The 20,237-nt window shown below is 34.3% G+C and overlaps 1 protein-coding gene across 1 annotated transcript in view; it reads left to right on the top strand.

The window, feature by feature from the left end:
* The window catches only part of LOC109069064 (MAP7 domain-containing protein 1-like), a 40,248-nt gene extending 23,885 nt beyond the window's left edge, over positions 1-16,363 (top strand). The window contains 14 exon segments of the mRNA XM_042744714.1: positions 281-444; positions 1,246-1,354; positions 3,175-3,279; positions 6,598-6,717; positions 8,577-8,719; positions 9,070-9,200; positions 10,350-10,588; positions 10,744-11,026; positions 12,104-12,263; positions 13,551-13,793; positions 13,887-13,935; positions 14,065-14,143; positions 14,223-14,455; positions 15,691-16,363. Coding sequence (XP_042600648.1) covers positions 281-444; positions 1,246-1,354; positions 3,175-3,279; positions 6,598-6,717; positions 8,577-8,719; positions 9,070-9,200; positions 10,350-10,588; positions 10,744-11,026; positions 12,104-12,263; positions 13,551-13,793; positions 13,887-13,935; positions 14,065-14,143; positions 14,223-14,455; positions 15,691-15,701 — 2,069 coding nt within the window. The 3' untranslated portion in view covers positions 15,702-16,363.
* The last annotated feature ends 3,874 nt before the right edge of the window (positions 16,364-20,237 follow it).

Below are 20,237 nucleotides of genomic sequence, written 5' to 3'. Positions count from 1 at the left end.
TCATCTGAATCAGGAGAAATATGCACAAATCAAGCACAGTTTACAAGCAAAAACAGGCCAAAGGAGTTCGAAAAAAATATGTCAGAATTTGTCCAAATCTGTTCTGATAAAGAAACATACTCATCTACATCTTGGGTGGCCTGAGGTTGAGAACATTTCAGCAAATTTAGATTTTTGGGTGAACAATTCATTTAGATGAAATGTAATTGAGAACTCTGACAGAAAATGTCATTAGATACAGCAGGCAGCATCACTCAAAAACTCTCTCTGTTCCTCTCAGCGGCCAAGAAGGCTCAGTGGTTGGAGAAGGAGGAGAAGGCACGGCGTTTGCGCGAGAGCCAGTTGGAGGAGCGCAGAAGGAAGTTAGAGGAACAGCGACTGAAGGCGGAGAAACGAAGAGCTCTACTGGAGGAAAAACAGAGACAGAAACTAGAAAAGAACAAGGTATAGAGACACAATGTGATACTATTTGCAAATAAAGAAATATAATAAGAAATTATAAATATTCAATGCATAAATAATGTGCGAGCTAAACTTATTAAAAAATCTTATTAAGTTTCAAATTATAAAACAATATTCATACAAAATTTACAATATGCATTCAAAAGTTTGTGGTCGGTAATTTTTTTTTCTTTTAAGAAAATAATTATATTCAGCAAGGATGCATTAAACTGGTCAGAAGTTACAGTAAAGAAGTTCATCATGTCACAGAAGATTTCTATTATTAATAAATGCAGTTCTTTCTATTCATCAAAGAATCCTGAAAAAAGTTATCACAGAAAAATATTAATCAGCACAGCTGATTATAGCTGGTAATAACAGTTAATGTTAAAAAATGTTAAAATCTTGATCTGTAGATCAGCAAATAAGAATGATACACTGAAGACTGGAGTAATGATTCTAAAAATTCAGCTTTGCATTACAGGAATATACAGTATTAAAATGGAATACAGGCATATAATATTTTTGTAATATGTTACTGTTTTTACAGATTTAGCATAAGCGACTTCTTTCAAAAACATAAAAAATCTAACTGACCACAAGCTTTTGAATGGTAACATATACTGTTAAAAACAAAGATGAAAAGTGTGAGACTTTCTAATTGTCAAATTGAGTATGTCCCTATGTTATAATTTGATGAACTACCAAATGAATTTCTGTACCAGGAATATAAGTGATTCAGAATCTTATTAGGATGAATAAAATGAACCACAAGTGGTCTTGTGATTGTCTTTTTCTCTGCAGGAAAGGTATGAATCTGCCATAAAGAGGCCGACCAAAAAAACGTGGGCTGAGATCCGTCAGCAGAGGTGGTCTTGGGCCGGTGGCTTGAACCAGACCTCCCGCCGAGAGAGTAAGTGTCCTTAGTCAAACTTTACACCCTCATACAACTTTAAAGTCTAGACTTAACATTACCTTTCAAAACTATAGTCAGGAACATAAAGAGAACCTGATAAAAGCTTGGAAGCTTTATATGTTGACACAACATTGCATTTGACTTCAGCAGCTTTTGTTCTGTGTCTATATAGATGAGTTATAGCGGTCAGTTTGTCTTCAGTGCTGAGATTTTACTGCTGTAGATGGTTAGTAGGCATCATCCTCTGGCTTTGATTTTGTTGACCCGCTTCAAGTTCATCTTGGCATCAGACGTGAAGGAAGAAAACCATCTTACGATGGTTTCGCCACCACAAAACTTGCTAATCATTGGCCTCAGCATCATTTATATGGTTTATTTTTGTTTTCTTTGGTTTTTGTATGTTTTTTTATTCTTTAAAACCATTTTTTGTCTGGTTTGACTGGTGTAGCTGTGCTAGATACAAGTAAGTAGGTAGAGGACTGTGATAATATCTCGTTAAGGTGTGATGTTTTTCTATATTATTTGACCCAAAGAGCTTAAAAGAGATGTTATATTGTGATTTTAAAGGGAAAGTCCTCCCAAAAATGAAAATTCTGTCATTATTTACTCCCCTTTATGTCGTTCCAAGCCTGTATGACTTGCTTTCTTCCGTGGAACACAAACAAAGATATTTTGATATTGATGTTGGTAACTGAACAGACTTGGTACACTGAGATATTTCTCTAAACAATTATTTTTTGTTACACAGAAGAAAGAAAGTCATACAGGTTTTAAATGATAACACAGTTTTAAATTTTTGGGTGAACTATCACTTGTGATATTTTTGGGTGAACTGTCATCACAGTGATGGGCGTTGATGTGTCTACTGTATGTATGACATCGATTATAACATAAAGACAAAAAAGAAAAGTCTATTCTTTTTCCTTATATGATGATGTGTCTACAGTGACCAGTGTGTTATAGGAAGTGATGTCTTCTTGGATCACTTTGTACAGTGCTACCCTGTTGAAAAGACCAGATCAGACCAGTATGAAAAGTCTACATGCTGTTTGGAGTTGGTAATGATGGATGACCAACAGGGTTTTAATGGTTAAGCTGGTTAAGAAACCATGCCATGCTAGAAACCATCATCCATAACACAACACATGCTGGTGATAATGCTGGTGTTTTCAGTAGAATAGTGCTGATTTATCTACATAGTCTAAATATTCAAGGCCATTCAAATTTCTGGGGTCATAAAGAATTTTTTGAGAAAGTAATACTTTTATTCAGCAAGGATGCATTAAATTGATCAAAAGTGACAGTAAAGACGTGTATAATGTTAGAAAAATATAAAGGATGAAGGATCATGTGACACTGAAGACTGGAGTTATTCAGCTTTGCATTGAAGAAATAAATTTGATTTTAAAATGTATTCAAATAGAAACCTGTTATTTTAAATTGTAGTACTATTTCACGGTTTCACTGTTTTTACTGTATTTTTGATCGAATAAATGCAGCCTTTGTGAGCATAAAGGCCTTTCTTTACAAAAACAAAAAAATCTTACCAGCCCCAAAACTTTTGAATGGCACTGTTTTGGTTAGCATTCACGTACTTTAAAAGTAAGTCATCATATAATAATGGTGTCAATGGAATTTAATGTACATCTTAAATGTACGATCGTCTTACAAGTTGATGCAAGAGTGACCCGCCACTTCCAGCTGTCCCTCTGAAAGTCTGCATGACCCTTCCTTCGGGAAAACCAGTATCGCGCTCCCTCCCGCCGTCGCTCGGGTGGTCGGTGTGAACGCTCTGCTCTCTGTGTTGCGTTCTGCAGGCAGATGCTCGGCCTCCACGGTCAACCTGCCACGGCAGACGGAGCCTGTGATTAACAAAAGGCTGTCCAAGTCCTCGGCCACGCTCTGGAACTCGCCCTGCAGAAGTAAGAACGGAGCTGCTGCTCCCGCGTTTCACCTCCAAAAATCCCTCCCTCCAAACCCTCGTCTGGTTTTTGGTTCTTCAGTTGTGTTTTCTCATGAACTACTTTTGATTTGCTCATTTCTGGTGGCCTGCTTGCCTGTGCTTGTGCCTGGTGATCGATGGTCATTCTCACACCTTTTCCTCCCTCACAACCCCCTCGTTCTTGTGTTGCATCATGGGTAATCTCTTCTTCTGTGCACTTTTGATCAGTGCTCACATTGTTGCATCATAGTCTGTGATGGTTATTTATCTGTGGTCCAGTAAGTGGTGGAAATATCTGTTTTTATTTATTTTTTCTTATTTTTGTGCTCCATCATTTTTTTTTTAGTCTCTGGTGTGGGTCGTGGTGCTGGTGGTGGGTTTTTAACTTAAGTGTGTGATTTGAAAGGCTGATTGTTGATCAGCGATAAAACAATGTACTGATAACTAAGTTAGAAGGTGCGATATAATATATGCTGCTTTAATGTGATCTTAAGCATTTCAATTGGTTGATCAATTACTGTAAATAAGCAATGTTGTGAAATGTATCTGGCTGTGTTCAGAATGGAATACTTGCATACTGCTTACTTTATACTGCTCATTAAAAACTATGGAAGGAATAGTAGAATATGGAACATTATAAACTGTATGGAAGGATGGTAACTTGAATTGATTAACTTCTGGCTACTTAATGGTTGTTTTAACAATTCTTTTGCTTTTTTGTGCAAAATTATGTCCTAACTAGACTACCATTCAACATTTTAGGGGGTTGTTAAGATTGTTTAAATTGTTTTTGAAAATATTTTATGCTCTCCAAGGCTGCATTTATTTGATCAGAAATATAAATAGTAATATTGTAAAATATTATTGTAATTTAAAATAAATGTTTTTCATTTTAATTTATTTTAAAATGTAATTTATTCCTGTGATGGCAAAGCTGAACTTTCAGCCATTAATATTGTGTTGCTTATTTATTTATTTTGTGGTTTTGTTATTTTCCGGTTTCCTTGATGAATAGAAAGAGAGTGTTTGAAATGAAAAATATATATATTTCTTTTTACATTATCAATGTTTTTACTGCCAGTTTTGATCAATTTAATGCATCCTTGCTGAATAAATTTCTTTCAAAAAATTTAAATCTTGCTGACCCAAAAGTTATGAATGGTAGTTTATATACAAAAGCCAAAAAGGTTTCACAAATGCAACTCAAAAAATCAAAAGCACTGCAAGAATATTTTAGTATTATAGCATACAGTAGTATGCTTTATTTTTATCAGTATGTGTATGTTTATTTCTACAACTGGTGTCTAGTCACAGCAAAAGTTAGTGTGCCATCCTGATGTTATGTATGGATAATTTACGCGCTATGCACAGTATACATGCTAGAATCTGCTGAAATAGTATTCTGAACATAACCTCATTTTAAGTTTCCTGTCCGAGGAAATAATGGGTTTTCTAGAATGCTGACTTCCACATGCATCAGAACGTACCAATGATAAGTCAGCAAAGCTGTGGCTATGCAGATGTGTATAAATCAACATAATAACAGCATTGTGCACCGCATGATAACTGTGGAGCTCATGGTCTGTACTTATTTCCCTGTCATTAGAGATGACCACTCATCTCAGAGTGCACTTTATGCTGAGATATAACACATAATATTTGGGTTAAACATATTTTAGCTTATACTGTTTGAGGTGTATTTTTTGCATCAAGCTTCCTGTAAACATACCATATTCTGTATTAGTTTTTAAAACATATAGTATAAAGAGTTTATATCCTAGATCGTGATCAAACCTTCTGTTACAGTAGTTCAGGCAACAGCACAGTTTGCCGCAGTGAGGGAGAAAAAAAAGGCAGCTGTTGCCTAGCAACAGCCAGTGACCAGCCGTCACGAAGTGTTGCTAAAGTGTCAGATCGGAGAACCACCTTGTTGCTACATACAAGAAAAAGGGTCATTTTTTTATACACAGCATGGATTTAATGTTGTGTGATTGCAAATACAACATTCAGAGAGGGTTTCTGCCTGTTTGTGCCTGAGTGGGAAAGTGTGTATGTGTGTGTGTATTTGTAGAAAAGGTGCGTGGTAGAAAACGAGACTACAGATTCATTTCTTCGTCACGTCACTTGTTTTTCTCGTGTCTGTAGAGAAATGTCATTCAGTCATCTGTGCACAGACTTCATTTAATGTGCTCTCAGATTATTAACACAGCAGCATCTCATAATTTTCTCAATAAAACCAGTTTTAAGACGTTTTTGAACCCATGAACCGTTTATTCTGGTATAAGAGTGCTGTTCGTCTAGACATGCCGTTAAATCATTCATAGGAAAGAAAATATATAGTCTCTGAAATATCTAATTGTTTCTCCTCGAGAGCAGTGAGATCAAATGAATAGCAAAATGCTCAGATTTGTCTCCTCTAGAGGTTTATAATATCTCAAACTATGTTAATACTAAAGTCTGCGATCAAAAGATCTCAGCATGAACTCAAAGTTGTCTCATCATATTTCTTGCCATCTACACCACCATTTAGAAGTTGGGGTTATATTTTTAAATGCTTTTAAAAGATGTCTTATCTGTCTCATCAGATAAGATATATCTTATTTTTTTTATATCTTTTTATATATATATATATATCTTATCTAGATGTCATCAAGACATTTGATCAAAAATGCAGTAAAAACTGTAAAATATTATTACAATTTAAAAGAACTGTTTTCTATTTGAGTATATTTTAAAAAGTAATTTATTCCTGTGATGCAAAGCTGAATTTTTAGCATCATTACTCCAGTCTTCGGTATAATGATCCTCCAGAAATCATTCTAATATGCTGATTTTCTGTTCAAAAAACACTGATGTTGAAAACATTTAAAAACTGATAATATTTTTACATTTTATATTTCAAGATTCTTTGAAGATGGTACCTGAATGTGTCCTTGCTCAATAAAAGCAATAATTTCTTACTGACCCCAAACCTTTGAATGGTAGTATATATAAATGATCGCTCTGTACTATACTAGTTACTGCATTCTTGATTTAACCAGCATGAGTAATAGTACTGGTTAAATTCACTAATTAAATTGAAACTTGAAATTTATGTGGATTAGAAGTCCACAAACATATCCAGGTCATGAAATCGCTCACTCAGTGAAGGGCCTGAGGATTCTGCTTCCAGTAACAGCTTCTCTGATTGGTCAGACACCCTGTTACAGGATGTTACAGCCAGCACTTCGGCCCTTTGTCAAGTGACCTGCGGTTTGTGTCCACATGTGTCGATCCTAACAGCGCCCTCTTGTGTCAGCCCGCAGCTTGCGTCTGAGCCCGTGGGAGAGCCGTATCGTGGAGAGGTTGATGACACCCACCCTTTCCTTTCTGGCTCGCAGCCGGAGCGTCGCCACCCTCCAGAACAACAGCGACCCCCGTGAGTTACACATCACACACAGTTAACATGTCAGGAGCTTGAGGTAATGGATATACTCACCACAAAATACATGCACACCCATGTAATGAGTCAAACACACATCATAAATGGGCCTCATCGAGAGAAAACAAGCTGTTAATCGTGTCTGCTGAAATCAAACAAGTAAAAAAACTTTGTCTCTTCTATGTACATTTCATTAGCCTCAGTATAAAATGAAGCAATTTAAAGGATTAGTTCACTTTCAAATTAAAATTTCCTGATAATTTACTCACCCCTATGTCATCCAAGATGTTTATGAGAAGTTGGGGTTATATTTTTTTTATACTAATCCTTTAATTCCCAAATGGAGTCTATTTATCTATTTGAGCTTAGTATGTACTGTTTTTAATCGACAATTGTTTTCTATATTTAGGATCTCAAATGAAAGCACATGATTTTCAGCAAATTACCAAATCTGAAGATTTTCTTTTTGTTGTTCAGAATAGAAGTACTAGCTAGCTGTATATTGCACAGTATGTACTATTGTACAGTTTAAAGAATGTGAAACCGTGTGCACTTTTACCTTCAGTATACAGTTTGAACATTAAGATGCTACACTGTTGTCACATTATCTCATTGCATAAGTACGTTTATATAATATCCAGTTACCATTTTTTGACATAAATATGGTTATTTAGCTTTTTTTTGTGTGTGTAAAAATGCCTTGACTTTTGGCTGTTTATCTAAATCAAGAATGATAAAAATCATAGTTAATGTATTAAATTGGAATATATTATGCTCTGTTCGAGGTAGTTTGTTTTTATACCCCATATCAATTCTTGCTTATAGAAATGTTACTTAATGGGTTAGTTCACCCAAAAATGAAAATTAGCCTATAAATTACTCACCCTCAAGGCATCCTAGGTGTATATGACTTTCTTCTTTCAGACGAATCCATTTGGAGTTATATTAAAAATTGTCTTTGATCTTTCAGGCTGTTTAATGCCACTCAGCGGGAGTTGCATCAGTCCAAAAGAAGTGAAATAAAAAGCACCCATCCTTAATAAAAAGTCTCACATGGTTTCACACTAGATTAAAGTGATTATTACGTTTTGAATATGGATGTTTTTCTTACAAAAATGCATCGATTGTTCACCCCCCGGAGCTGTGTGAGGCACTTTTTATTATGGATTTATTTCACTTCTTTTGGACTGATGCACTGCTACACCCGCTGAGTGCCATGAAACAGCTTTGAAGATCAAAGACAATTTTTACTTTAACTCACACTGGATTTGTCTGAAAGAAGAAAGTCATATACACCTAGGATGCCTTGAGGGAGAATAATTTATGGGCTAACTTTCATTTTTGGGTGAACTAACCCTTTAATGTTCACAGTATAAATACTGCATAATGACAGTGTTGTAGTATGCTAAAAGACTGTTCTGAATATAACAGATCATCTGTATGTACACTGCTGTTCAAAAGTTTGGGTTAGTAGGATTTTCAACATTGACAATAACAAGAAATGTTTCTTGAGCAGCAAATTAGCATATTAGAATAATTTCTGAAGGATCATGTGACACTGAAGACTGGAGTAATGATGCTAAAAATTCAGCTTTGCCATCACAGAATTATATTGCATTTTAAAATTTATTAACTTAGAAAACAGCTATTTAAAATTCTAATATTTTAAATTTTTGTTGTATTTTTAAAGTTTTGTTTATTTTTTTTTTAAATTTGATTATAATTTTAGTTTTCTTTTAAAAAAATATTAATATTTTATGATAAAATTTTTTTAATTGTAGTGTAAGATCTCTCAGTCGTGTTTTAAACAATAACAAGTGAGTGTCTCTAAACATCACGTCTCTGTCTGATCTCAGATCAGTGTTCCCGCTCTGCGTCCGTATCTCCTCTGACGCCCTGCTCCCATCATCATCCTCACCAGCACAGCGCTGAACGCTGGAGGGTCTCGGCCAGCACACCTGACATCACACAACGCCAGCAGAGACGCAACTCTACGCCGGTAAATACATGCAAATAATAACCCACTCACAAATGTAGAATTATTCTTATAATAATGCTAATATGAACTAATGTTCAAAAGTTTGTGTTTTGATATTTTATTGTTTTTGAAAGAAGTCTCTTATGCTCACCAAAGCTGCAATTATTTGATGAGAAAATATATAGTAAAAAGTATTATTGTAATATAAATTTTTTGTTTATATTTGTTTATAAGACATTCTAAAAGTCTTTGTCACTTTTGAGCCATTTAATGTGTCCTTACTGAATGAAAGCATTAATTTAACTAATTTAACAAAACATCCAGTTTGTCCTGATTTGCCTTTGAAATCATCCATCACTGTGTTTACTTAGTTTGAGAAGAAGAAGAAAGAAAAGAAAGACAAGGAACGAGAGAACGAAAAGGAGAAGAGCGCTCTATCTAAAGAAAAAGTGGTGAAGAAGAGACAGTCCCAATCCATAACCAGAACGAAAACAGAAGCCAGGTGACTCTCTCTCTCTCTCACACACACACACACACACACACACACAGCACATGCTCTTTAAACTGCAGCAGATTAAATTATTGTGCGCTCATGAGCCAAAGAGAGGCTCTGATCCAGCTCAGCAGGGTTTCTAACAGGCTGTTGGGGCTTTTCAAACCTTTATGTTTAGTTGCTTTGTGGAAAAGTGATAAATTAGCCATTATAGAATTAAGGTTGTACTCTTATTATGGCCGGTTCATGTCCTGCCTGATTGCTTATTTACAATGTTTCTTAAACAGCCACCAATTTTCCAGCATAATTTGTGTTTCCTCACTTTGACAAAATCCACATTATTGCTAAGGCAAGCATCAATATTATTATTCAGCTTAGGGTTAGTAAGTATTGTTTTCTGAAAAATTGAATGAAGTGATTTTATGCTTTAAACAATATATGTCAATGAGCTAAGAAAAACAAACTTAATTCAAAGAGGGAAAAAAAAAATCTTTTTTATGTTTTTTATGACAGATATGTTTTTCTTGGTTTAAGCTTAAACTCACTTAATTTTGATCAATTAATTAAAACTTAATATCTCAATAAGTCATTTTTTTATTCCCAATTAGATCTTGATTTAATTGTTTTAGTGAAAAATCTGTTAAAGAAATAAATAATTAAAAAAACTAAAAATGGAAAATATCAAAATAATGTAATGCAAAAATCAAGACAAAAATACTAAGCAACTAAGTGATATTTTCAGTGTTGCTAGAAAACCAGCCCAATTATCAAAGCTAAAAACAGAGCTTCATCACCTAAACAATCTACCAAATAAAACTAGGTAAAACTTGTTAACTTACTAAAATAAATTGAATTTAAAGCACTGAAATTACTAAATGGAAAGAAATAAAAATCAAAACTGAAAAAACTCAAGCTAAAATTAATTAAACCTAAATAGTACTTTTATTCATACAGTAGATAGATAGATAGATAGATAGATAGATAGATAGATAGATAGATAGATAGATAGATAGATAGATAGATAGATTAAATTGAAAGCTCAAGATATCAAAGTAACGTAATAGAAATCAAGACAAAAATACTAAAGAAGAAAACCCTTTTTTTTTCAGATTTGTTGAAACCAGATTTGTTTTGGTCTTAAAACTCTTCTCTTTTTAGCCCAAATATCAGAGCTAAAAACAGAGCTTCTTCACCTGCAACACCCAGGAGTCGCCCCCTCTCCCCCAATCCAGCCGTGTCCCCCAAACCACCCTCATCTGCGGGCCGGACTCCTCCTGGCACCAAGACACGGCCTAAACGGGCACAGACTCCCGCCCGCGTGCAGGCCCCCGCCGTTGCTGCTGTCGCCGTGGAAACCAAGGAGCCCCGTCAAGCTGACCCTCATAAGGACACAAAGAGTGAGTGTGATTGTCATGACGACTGGTTTGCTCTCAGATAAATCAGTGTGACAGCTCAATGGATTTCAAGGACTTTTTTTCAGCTTTAATATGCATGAACGAAACGTAAGCATTTAGTCTTCTTGATGGACTTTCTCCTGTTTTTTTCTGTATAGCTACTCCCAGTGTTCCTGACATCACCGTCTCGTCTGCTCCGGCCACGCCCCTTACTCCCTCTGCACCAATCACAGCAGCTCCTCAGACACCAGAGGTGGCCAATGCAGCAGCCACACCTTCCCAATCGCTCTCTCCTGAGCCCGGCCCTCCGGTCGCCAAGCCCACGGCTGGGACCAATGATCCCGAGGAAGCTGCCCGCGTGCTGGCGGAGAAGAGACGTCAGGCCCGTGAGCAGAGAGAGAGGGAGGAGCAGGAGAGACGAGAGCAGGAGCAGAAGAGCAGGTCAGTTGATTATAGACTGCTTTGGTCTTGCACAGCCAACATAATGTCCAAACCCACTTTTGCAAAGAAAGATAGATACTGCTGGATTGACATTGAATATGATCACTGCGGGGTTATTATCGTTTGCTAAAACTAAAACTATTAAAAAAACATTTTTGTTGATTGAAATAAGCTGAAATTACATAAAATATTAATATTAGATGAAAAACTTGTTGCCTTTGCAATTAACTGAAAAATTTTTTTGTAGCACTAAAATTACCATAACTAGAAATAAATAAAATCTAAAACTGAATTAAAACTAAAAGTGTGTGTGGGGGACAAAATGTAATATAAGATCCTAACAAAACTGACAAAAGTACATAGCAAAATTGTAAATTAAAAAAAAAAAATGTCTTTAAAATATATTAAAATATAAAAATAAAAATTCATTTAAAATTTTAAGTTAAGTTATAATATTAAACCAAACTATAATAGTGTATTAAAATACTGATAGTTTTTAAAACAGTGAATTTCTATGATTTTTCAAGTTGTTTATGATTGTTGGATAAGGGTTTTTAAAATAATTTTATAGATGCTCTACAAATTCTTGCAGATTAAATATTTTAGAGCTGGTTATAATTACATAAATGATTATTAAACATAATAAATACAAAAATGGTATTAAATATAATGTATATTTTGATTTAATAATTAATTAAACTGTGATTTACATGATTTTGTTAAAGATCATTTACATGACTTTTCCGCTCTCCAGACAGCTCATAAATAATCCATAGGTTTTCTTCTCTGAGCAGTGATATTTGAGTATCGTTGATTTAGCATATTTAGTATATTAAAATTTAAGTTTTAATATTATAATTTTTATTAATATTTAGAATTTATTAGTTGTATTAGTTATTTTGATAGTTTATATTTTTATTTTAGTTCAATCTTTTTTTCAGTTAATGTTTATTTTATTTCAAGTAATGAAAATGTTATTTCATGGTTTAGCTTTAGTTAATGGTAATAACCGTGCTTTCGAGATCTTGACAGAGAGTGACTATTCGCATGCGCTAACACTGCCTCATCTTCATTCAGAGCACTGCGTGAGGAGCACGCCAGACGTGAGGAGGAGGAGAGGAGGCGCAGGGAAGAGGAGGCACGCTTCATGGCAGAGCAACAGCGTCTGCAGGAGGAGAAGGAGGCGCAGGAGAGAGCACAAGCCGAGCAGGAGGAAAACCTGCGTCTGCAGAAACAGGTGAGCAGTGCTTCATGGGTAATGGAGGCCATTTATGACAAACATCTCAAGTTTTGGAAGATTTTGAAAAGCTTTTGTTAGATACTAATTGGCTCAGCCACTTTCAGTGGCTTAAATATTAATTTAATGATATGTTTGAGGCATATATGTTTTTCTGCCAAAATATTTGAAAATCCATCTTCAGTAAAATCATTTTAATACAAAAGACCTTCAAGGCCTCAAGCTGACCGAGGCACAGGAAGACAAAAGGACATTAGCTTGAGTCTCCTGTGGTTCAGATCTGTGACGTCAATTGAGCCTGCGGGTGACACTCATCTGCTGTTCTTCACACAGAGCCCATCTGACACCAGGCCTGTGCAGGACAGGCCTAATGGGTCTGTCTGTGGCTCTCTGAGCATACAAAGCACATCTGTGGTGTCTGAGCAGATCTAAACTGTGACCGAGAACACAGATATATATAAACAGCTGTTGATACCACATCTGCGCTTATAGGCTATGAGATTAAACAAACTATTTTAATGCATTTATGCCGATGATTCAGTTTGCAATCTATTTTTTGATATGCAGTTGAAAGATACTGTGTCTAGGTGAGGAATATTAAAATGAATCAAACAGAGGGATTTTTTGGCTGCTGCTTCCCCCTTGTGGTAAAGGAGAGAAATTAAAACACTACCAACTATTGATGTGATCATTGCCTATTTTAGTATTATTTATATACTATTAAAGTATTTATTAATAATTTGAAATAGCTTTTATTTTTATATTTTTAAGTTGTGGTTTTGTAATTTTGCTATGCTTTTTTCATTTTTGTATTTGTTTTAAATATTTCTGTATATTTTTCTTTTTTTTTTTTTAGTAAATAAGTACTTTAACTTAAACATTTCTAAAGGTTCAAGTGTATATATTATTTATTCATTTATTTTCAGTTTTCATTTAAATTTTGGTTTACATTTTAGCATAAGTTAGTATATATATATATATATAGCTTTAATTTTTCCAGTTGTAGTTTTTTAGCAACTTTTTAGCACTTCAATTTATTCTGTTAGCTACAAATGCAATATCTCAAAGTTTTTTAAGCTGGTATGTTTCTGCTAATATTTTAATAATATTTTATTTCAGCTTTTAGTATATCCAGCATTTATTCAAAACAGTTTTATTTTTAGTTTTTGTTAATGATAAAAACACAAATGTTGCCACTGTATTAGTTTGTGGTGTCTTATGGGTAATTTAGAGGTGTTTAATGGATGTAGTGTATGGGTAATGAAGTTTCATATGTGTCTTTTCCAGCGAGAGGAGGCCGAAACCAAAGCCCGAGAGGAAGCAGAGAGACAGAGGATAGAGAGATGGAATCTAAGCATACCAAGCATACATGTAGAAACATTGAAGAGATATATTTTTATGTATGTGTATGAAAATGCTTTTACTGAAGAAGAAAAAAAAAAACACATGAAGAGTTCATCTTTGTGTTCATCTTTCTAGCGTCTGGAAGAAATCATGAAAAGGACTCGTAAGAGTGACGCAGGGGGACAGGTGGGACACATCTGTGTTTTTTATTGAGCCTGAATTTGTTTCACACACACACAGTGAAAGGAAAATGAACTTGCTTTATTTGTTTCTTTGCAGAAAGACGTTAAGGCTCCAGCTCAAGTGAACGGCAGAGTCTCTGACAGTGGTAAAAACTGATTTGTAGTATTGTGTATGCAATACTACTCTTAAAAAGAACTCTTTACTCTGTTTAAAATATTGTAAATGAGTATACAGTACATTAAAAATATAATGCTGTTATTCCCTTGTCTTGCAGTAATCCAGAAAAATCAGTCAGAAACTCTGCATAGTGGTGCAACAAATTTTAACCAATCACAAGGAGACATGAAAATGAGGTAAAGTTGCACACTTAGGCATTAAGAGATGTTTTGCATATTTTGTTGTTGATGAGAATTCTACATGTTTCTTGCTCAGCTCTGTGTCCTGGGACGCGGCACCCGTCGTTAACGGCATCCAGCCCGCTAAGCATCAGAATGGAATGTCCTCCAATGGAGAGGCAGCAGACTTTGAGGAGATCATCAAGCTGTCCAATCACAGTGGCAGTGGAAACAGTGGGCAGGGCCAACCTGCTGACCCAGTCATGGCCTTTGAGGGAGGGGAACCTTTCATGATGAAGGCGGGGCCTATGAAACCACAACATGTGGCAGGTAAGAGAGTGGATATTATTAGATTAGATAAGATATTGAATTTTATTAATATCAAGACTAATGACCATATTACTATAAAATAAAATAACTAAAAAAATCTGTCATATTCTCGAAATGGGAATTTGCACAAAATACTCTGGATGTTCTATGATGTAATTTTAGTGTAAGTGTAAGGTCATAAAAAAGTACAGCTGTATATAAATGTATGGAATTTATTTCTAATAAATATTTATTTTACAATACTAGACTCTTTATTTGACTAATTATTCCATTAGATTGTTATTCATTAGATTTTATTTAAATGTGCATTAAAAGGTCTTACATTTAATTACAGATAATTTTTCAAAATATAAGGTCATAATAAGTGTCTGTATATAAATGTATCGATTCATTACCTTTATGTAATTTTTTCTATGATTATATTTTTGTATAGTGAATAAATATATAAAAATATGAGGTCATAGCAAGTGTCTGTATATAAATTTATGGGTTTTTTACCTTTATATATATATATATATATGATTATATTTTTGTAAATAAAATATTGTTAATAAATATATAACAAATATAAGGTCAAAAAAGTGTCTGTATTTAAATATATGGATTTTTTCTTACCTTTTATAACACTTTATTTTAAATGATTATATCTTTATATATTTTATATATTATAGTGAATAACTACATAAAATATAGTGAATAAATAACATACATTTATGAATTGCTTTACTTTTAAAAAACATGTTGTTTTATTTATTATTCTTTTTAAATGGAAATTAAATCTTTTAAAATGTCTTACCTTTTATTCCCTTTAAGCATGCAGATATCTTGGTGCTTATGTTATGAAAAATATAGCATTTTTATGAAAGCATTATCCATATAAAATTGAAATGTACTGCTGTTGCAGTTTTATCAGTCCTGATGAGCAATTATAAGGATTGGTTCACCTAAAAATGACAATTGTCATCATTCTCAGTTGATCCAAAGCAACCTGACTTTCTTCAGCTGAACTTAAAAATGGTTAGCAGAATCTCCAGGCTTCTCTTTTCTGCATAAAAATGAGCAATGCATTTCTTTGTCTTTGAAGCCATATGCTAGTTTTTTGCGGGAACATTTTGTTATTTTGTCATTTTTGGTAGCTTGACAGTGTCAGTTAATTCTATTTCAGTAACAGAATTTAAAGGCTAAATCCATTTCTTTCTTTATACATGTTTATTTCTGTCTTTTTCTCCCTGCAGAGGTCCTGTGAGCGAGCAGAGCCTTCTGTAAGAGAAGAGAAGAGAAGAGAAGAGAAGAGAAGAGAAGAGAAGAGAAGAGAAGAGAAGAGAAGAGAAGAGAAGAGAAGAGAAGAGAAGAGAAGAGAAGAGAAGAGAAGAGAAGAGAAGAGAAGAGAAGCCTTACGCTACCACTGCTTCCACCCCAACGTGTGCCAAACTGACAAACAGACTGCTTTAACTTTAGAAACACAGCAAGACAGAAACCGCCGATTTCTGTGGAAGCACTTTGAGGAAGCGACAGAAGTGGAGAAGAACCTTAAAAAGACACTTATATACATATAAGACGTTTGCAAAAAGTCTCTGTCTATTTCACTGTGTGTCATGGTGCAAAATTGTTGCTTTTCTTTTAAAAAGTCACGTGCCGATTATGTGGTGCACCTTAAAAGAGTCACTATATGATGAATTACATGAAATACAACTTGGAAATACACAATGTTCGGCTATCATTATGATATTAATTATTATTGATGTTGTTGTTATGATGTATTGTTACTGTTCTTTTAAGTAGAAAAACGTGCGTCTTGAATTATTGCGTTATTTAACGTGTGGAGCATCAGAAGGGGGTGATATTCTATATGTTAATGTAAATTTGCCTGATTATGACGGACCTGTGGAATAAATCTTTATGAAAGGGGCTGTGTGTCAGTTCACGTTTTGTCCGCTTCTGAGAACCCCAGAAATGTGGAAAGGGCTTGACACACCAACTCTTAAGTGAAAAACATTGTTACACAGTAGCCATACTTACAGTATATCATCTGCAGTGAATCATTTCAGCCAGCAGAGAGCAGCGCTGAATCTAAACTCAGCCATGTTTGCTGAACAATATCTTATCTCCTGTTTAATAACTAGTGTATATTTGCACTCATCTCATCCTTTTCCTAAGCATATTGTATTTATAAAGTTCACAAACTAGTTCCATATCCTCTCGTTCTCTTTGAAAGTCTGTGCATGCATGGACACCCAGTTCTAGTCATTCAAAGAGATCTTAAAGAAATAGTTAACAGAAAATGCAAAAAGTTGTGTTTTTGTAAGAAACAAATCCAAACATGCAGCTTTTTTGCTTCACAACATGTTATTTGATGGACTGGAGTCTTGTGGATTATTGTGATGTTTTTATGAGCTGTTTGGACTCTCATTCTGGCAGCACCCATTCACTACACACACAGGATCCATTGGTGAGCAAGTGATATAATGCTACATTTCTCCAAATCTGTTCTGATGAAGAATTAATCCAGGATGAGAGGAGGTGTGTGCATTTTTTTTTTTTTTTTTTTTTTTTTTTTTTTTTTTTTAGGTGCACATATGGAGAAAACTCATATTATCTACAAAGTTGTTTAAACTCTCGTGGCATTCACCTGAAGTTTCACCATCACAGCACCCACTGATGTGTTCTTGGCCCTGATAGTCTGAGGATCATCTCAGGCCCTTTATTTTTAGACGGATGATAACAGATACAAAGTGAGTTCTAAGTAAGACAGACGCTGCCAGCTGGGTTTTAATTCATTTGGCATTACAGGAATGAATAAGATGTTAATGAGTGACAGAGCATGCCGTCTGTGTCTACAAAAACTGGTCTCAGGTTTGCATTTGATTTGAATAACCCCTAGGAAAAAAATGCATTGCTCCAAGGTTGCTCAGGAGAGATCAGGAGACTTTAAAAGTCATGCTTCAGCTTTGTTGTTGTAGATGTTTCTCCTGAAATTATTGGAGAAATAAAACCTGACACAAATAGAGCTTTGCTCTTGAAATATAGTAATCTCTGACTTTGGTATCTTTTCAAATTTGAGCATAGTGAAAAAATCTAATTTAGGATTTTTCTGGCACCTGAAATAAAATCAGTTTAAGGTGAAGTACCAAAATGACTAAAACTAAAGTTGAAATAAACTAAAATTAAAGTTACATAAAAAAGAAACTAATGAAACTTATTAGACAACAAAATAAACAAAAATTAAAATGAAAACTGAAAATATACAAATAAAAGGCAATTCAAAACGTTAATATGCTAAATATATAAATGTACTAAAACAACACTGGTTTTAATATAATCTCACAACGCAATTTTGCATTGCAAAGTCTGAATTGGCCGAGAGCTCTGGATCCAACGTGCGTATTTGTCTCTAACCTTTGACCTTTAAAGGCCTGTTAAATAGTATGTTGTGTCATGAATGCTTGGTGCACAGGACAGACATTATAAAGCCTCACTGGACAGTTTCTCAGTCATTGCAAGGTGTGAAGACAACTGAGAATGTACTGGTTGTTTGTTGTGGGGCTGTTTTGGTAGCTGTTGATAAGCGTGTATGTGTGGATAAATGTGTGTGTGCTGCATTTATTAGCAACCTCTCTATTTAAATGTGGTCTTGCTGTATGCTTCCATCAGCCACATATTTGCTTCACACTGTGTTGCTTTGTTTAATAGCTTTATATACATGCTTGCAGCTGCACCGGAAAATATTATTACCAGAAACAAGCGTATATATAAAGTTTCCAAAGCAGCTTTTTCTTTGGGTTTTAGGAAGTTTAGAACTTCTAGAATACATAGAGGCTCTGTCTGCATTCTTTTGGCTAGTTAGTTGTTACTATTGTGGATTGTATTTTTATGATGTCATAGATAGTAATAATGTGAGCCAAGAATACTTACTGGACAAAACTTTGGAGTATAGAACAATGAAACGTTATTGAAAACTTAACTAAAAAACAGCTTTTAAAACTTTAAATTCTTTAATTGTTATTTATCAGAAAAAAGAAATTGAACATATTTTATATATGTACAGTACACATAATATAGACTATATTTTATATAATTTTAGGATCTTTACAACTTTAAGAAAGGATTCATAGACCTTTTTCACATTTGCACTTAATGTTTACACAGTGTGTTCATTAAAGACAATATTTATTTTGTTTTAGAAAAAGTTGTTTGTTGAATGTTTGACGTAGTTGAAGGTCGATCAGTTTGAAGACCTAATTTGTTCCCTGCAACTGTATCCAGTGTTTCCATCAGTATAAGCGTTATTTTAATATTGTTTATATGTTATTGTAGTTTTCATTTTAACTTTAGTTTAAGTTTTAAAAATGTTGTTATATGTTTTTGTGATTTTTTTTGACAATTTTTTATATTTTGGTTTAGCAATAATTTGTTTGTATTTCAGTTTTTTGCACATTTAGTACTTAAATTTATTTTTCAATTACTGGATACATTCTAATAGTTTATTTAACAATACTGTTCTACATAGACAATATATTTATGCTAATTCCTCTGACTGTGAGGTACATGGTTGAATAAGAGCATGGTGACAGTGATACGTTTTAGTAATATTGTTCTACTTATGGACAAACCAATTATAAACACGTTACATGGTTGCTGTATTTGGATTATGTCAAAGTCAATGTCAAACCTTATTGATATAGCACCATTTATACAGCAGCAGCTGACAAATGTGCTTTACAATGCATTATAAAATAAAATAAAAACAGACAGAAGACATGCATAAAATGTTAACAATTTTTTACAACATGTAGTGAACATTAAAAGCCAGTCAAAAGAAATGAGTTTTCAGTAATGACTGGTAGGGACAGAGCAGATCTAATCTGAAGTAGCAGAAGTTGTCTGAAGTTGTCTTCATAAAGCCAGCTAAATGCATCTGCACATAAGCTGAAAGTATCATTCATTTAGCCAAGACATGACTTAGCATGTAGCTCTATCACTCAAATACAGGAAGTTCTTTGTTCATTGCTGATAGGCTGAGTTTACTTTTGTTTTCTCTTGTATTCTCTCTACTACTGAGCACCAGAGGTAAGGCTTCTCTGTTTTCTGTTTTTATCATATTTCTGTCTGTTTTAGAAATTCTGAAATATCCGAATGTTTCAGAATTGGTTTGAGAGTAATTTAATGTGATCAGTTTTGAGGTGAAACTACTTTTGCACATTTTTGGATAAAGATAACACCCTCAAACTTTCAGTGTCAAACATGCCACTTTCATCGGTATCGAGGACAAATGCATGCAAAACAAAAACCAGAAAACAGAATATGGCTTTAATATATGTACAGCTACTGAGCAAAGCGTGGGGAGAAAGAAACAGCACACCCTTGATTTTAGGATGGAGAAATAGTTCTTAACTTAACTGAAAACCACAAGACTAAGAAAGAGGAACATTCCACTGAAAGTGTGTTATTCTTTTGAAATTAACCCATGCACTCACTCTAAATTTGGTTGTGGTGCACATATATATATTTACTTGTGGTTTTCAAATGGAAAAGCTACTTTTCTTTCGTTATTTCATTCATTGTTTTGCATGTGTTCATGTATGAGCATCCAGGCAGATGAGATGCAAAATAGGTTTTAATCTATTTTAATCTACACCAAAAATAAAGACTTTATTGGACATGAATTAAGCTAACATTAAACTGTCTCAATGTAGGTACCCCCTAGATCAGTTTGGGAAGGTAAACAGTGTGCCAATGTGACAGACAAGATTGCAAGAGCTGTGCTGTGCAGCGATCTTTCATT

This window comes from Cyprinus carpio, chromosome B19, assembly GCF_018340385.1.
Source record: "Cyprinus carpio isolate SPL01 chromosome B19, ASM1834038v1, whole genome shotgun sequence".
In the NCBI taxonomy this organism is placed as follows: domain Eukaryota; kingdom Metazoa; phylum Chordata; class Actinopteri; order Cypriniformes; family Cyprinidae; genus Cyprinus; species Cyprinus carpio.
This window is presented reverse-complemented; position numbering and strand designations above follow the sequence as displayed.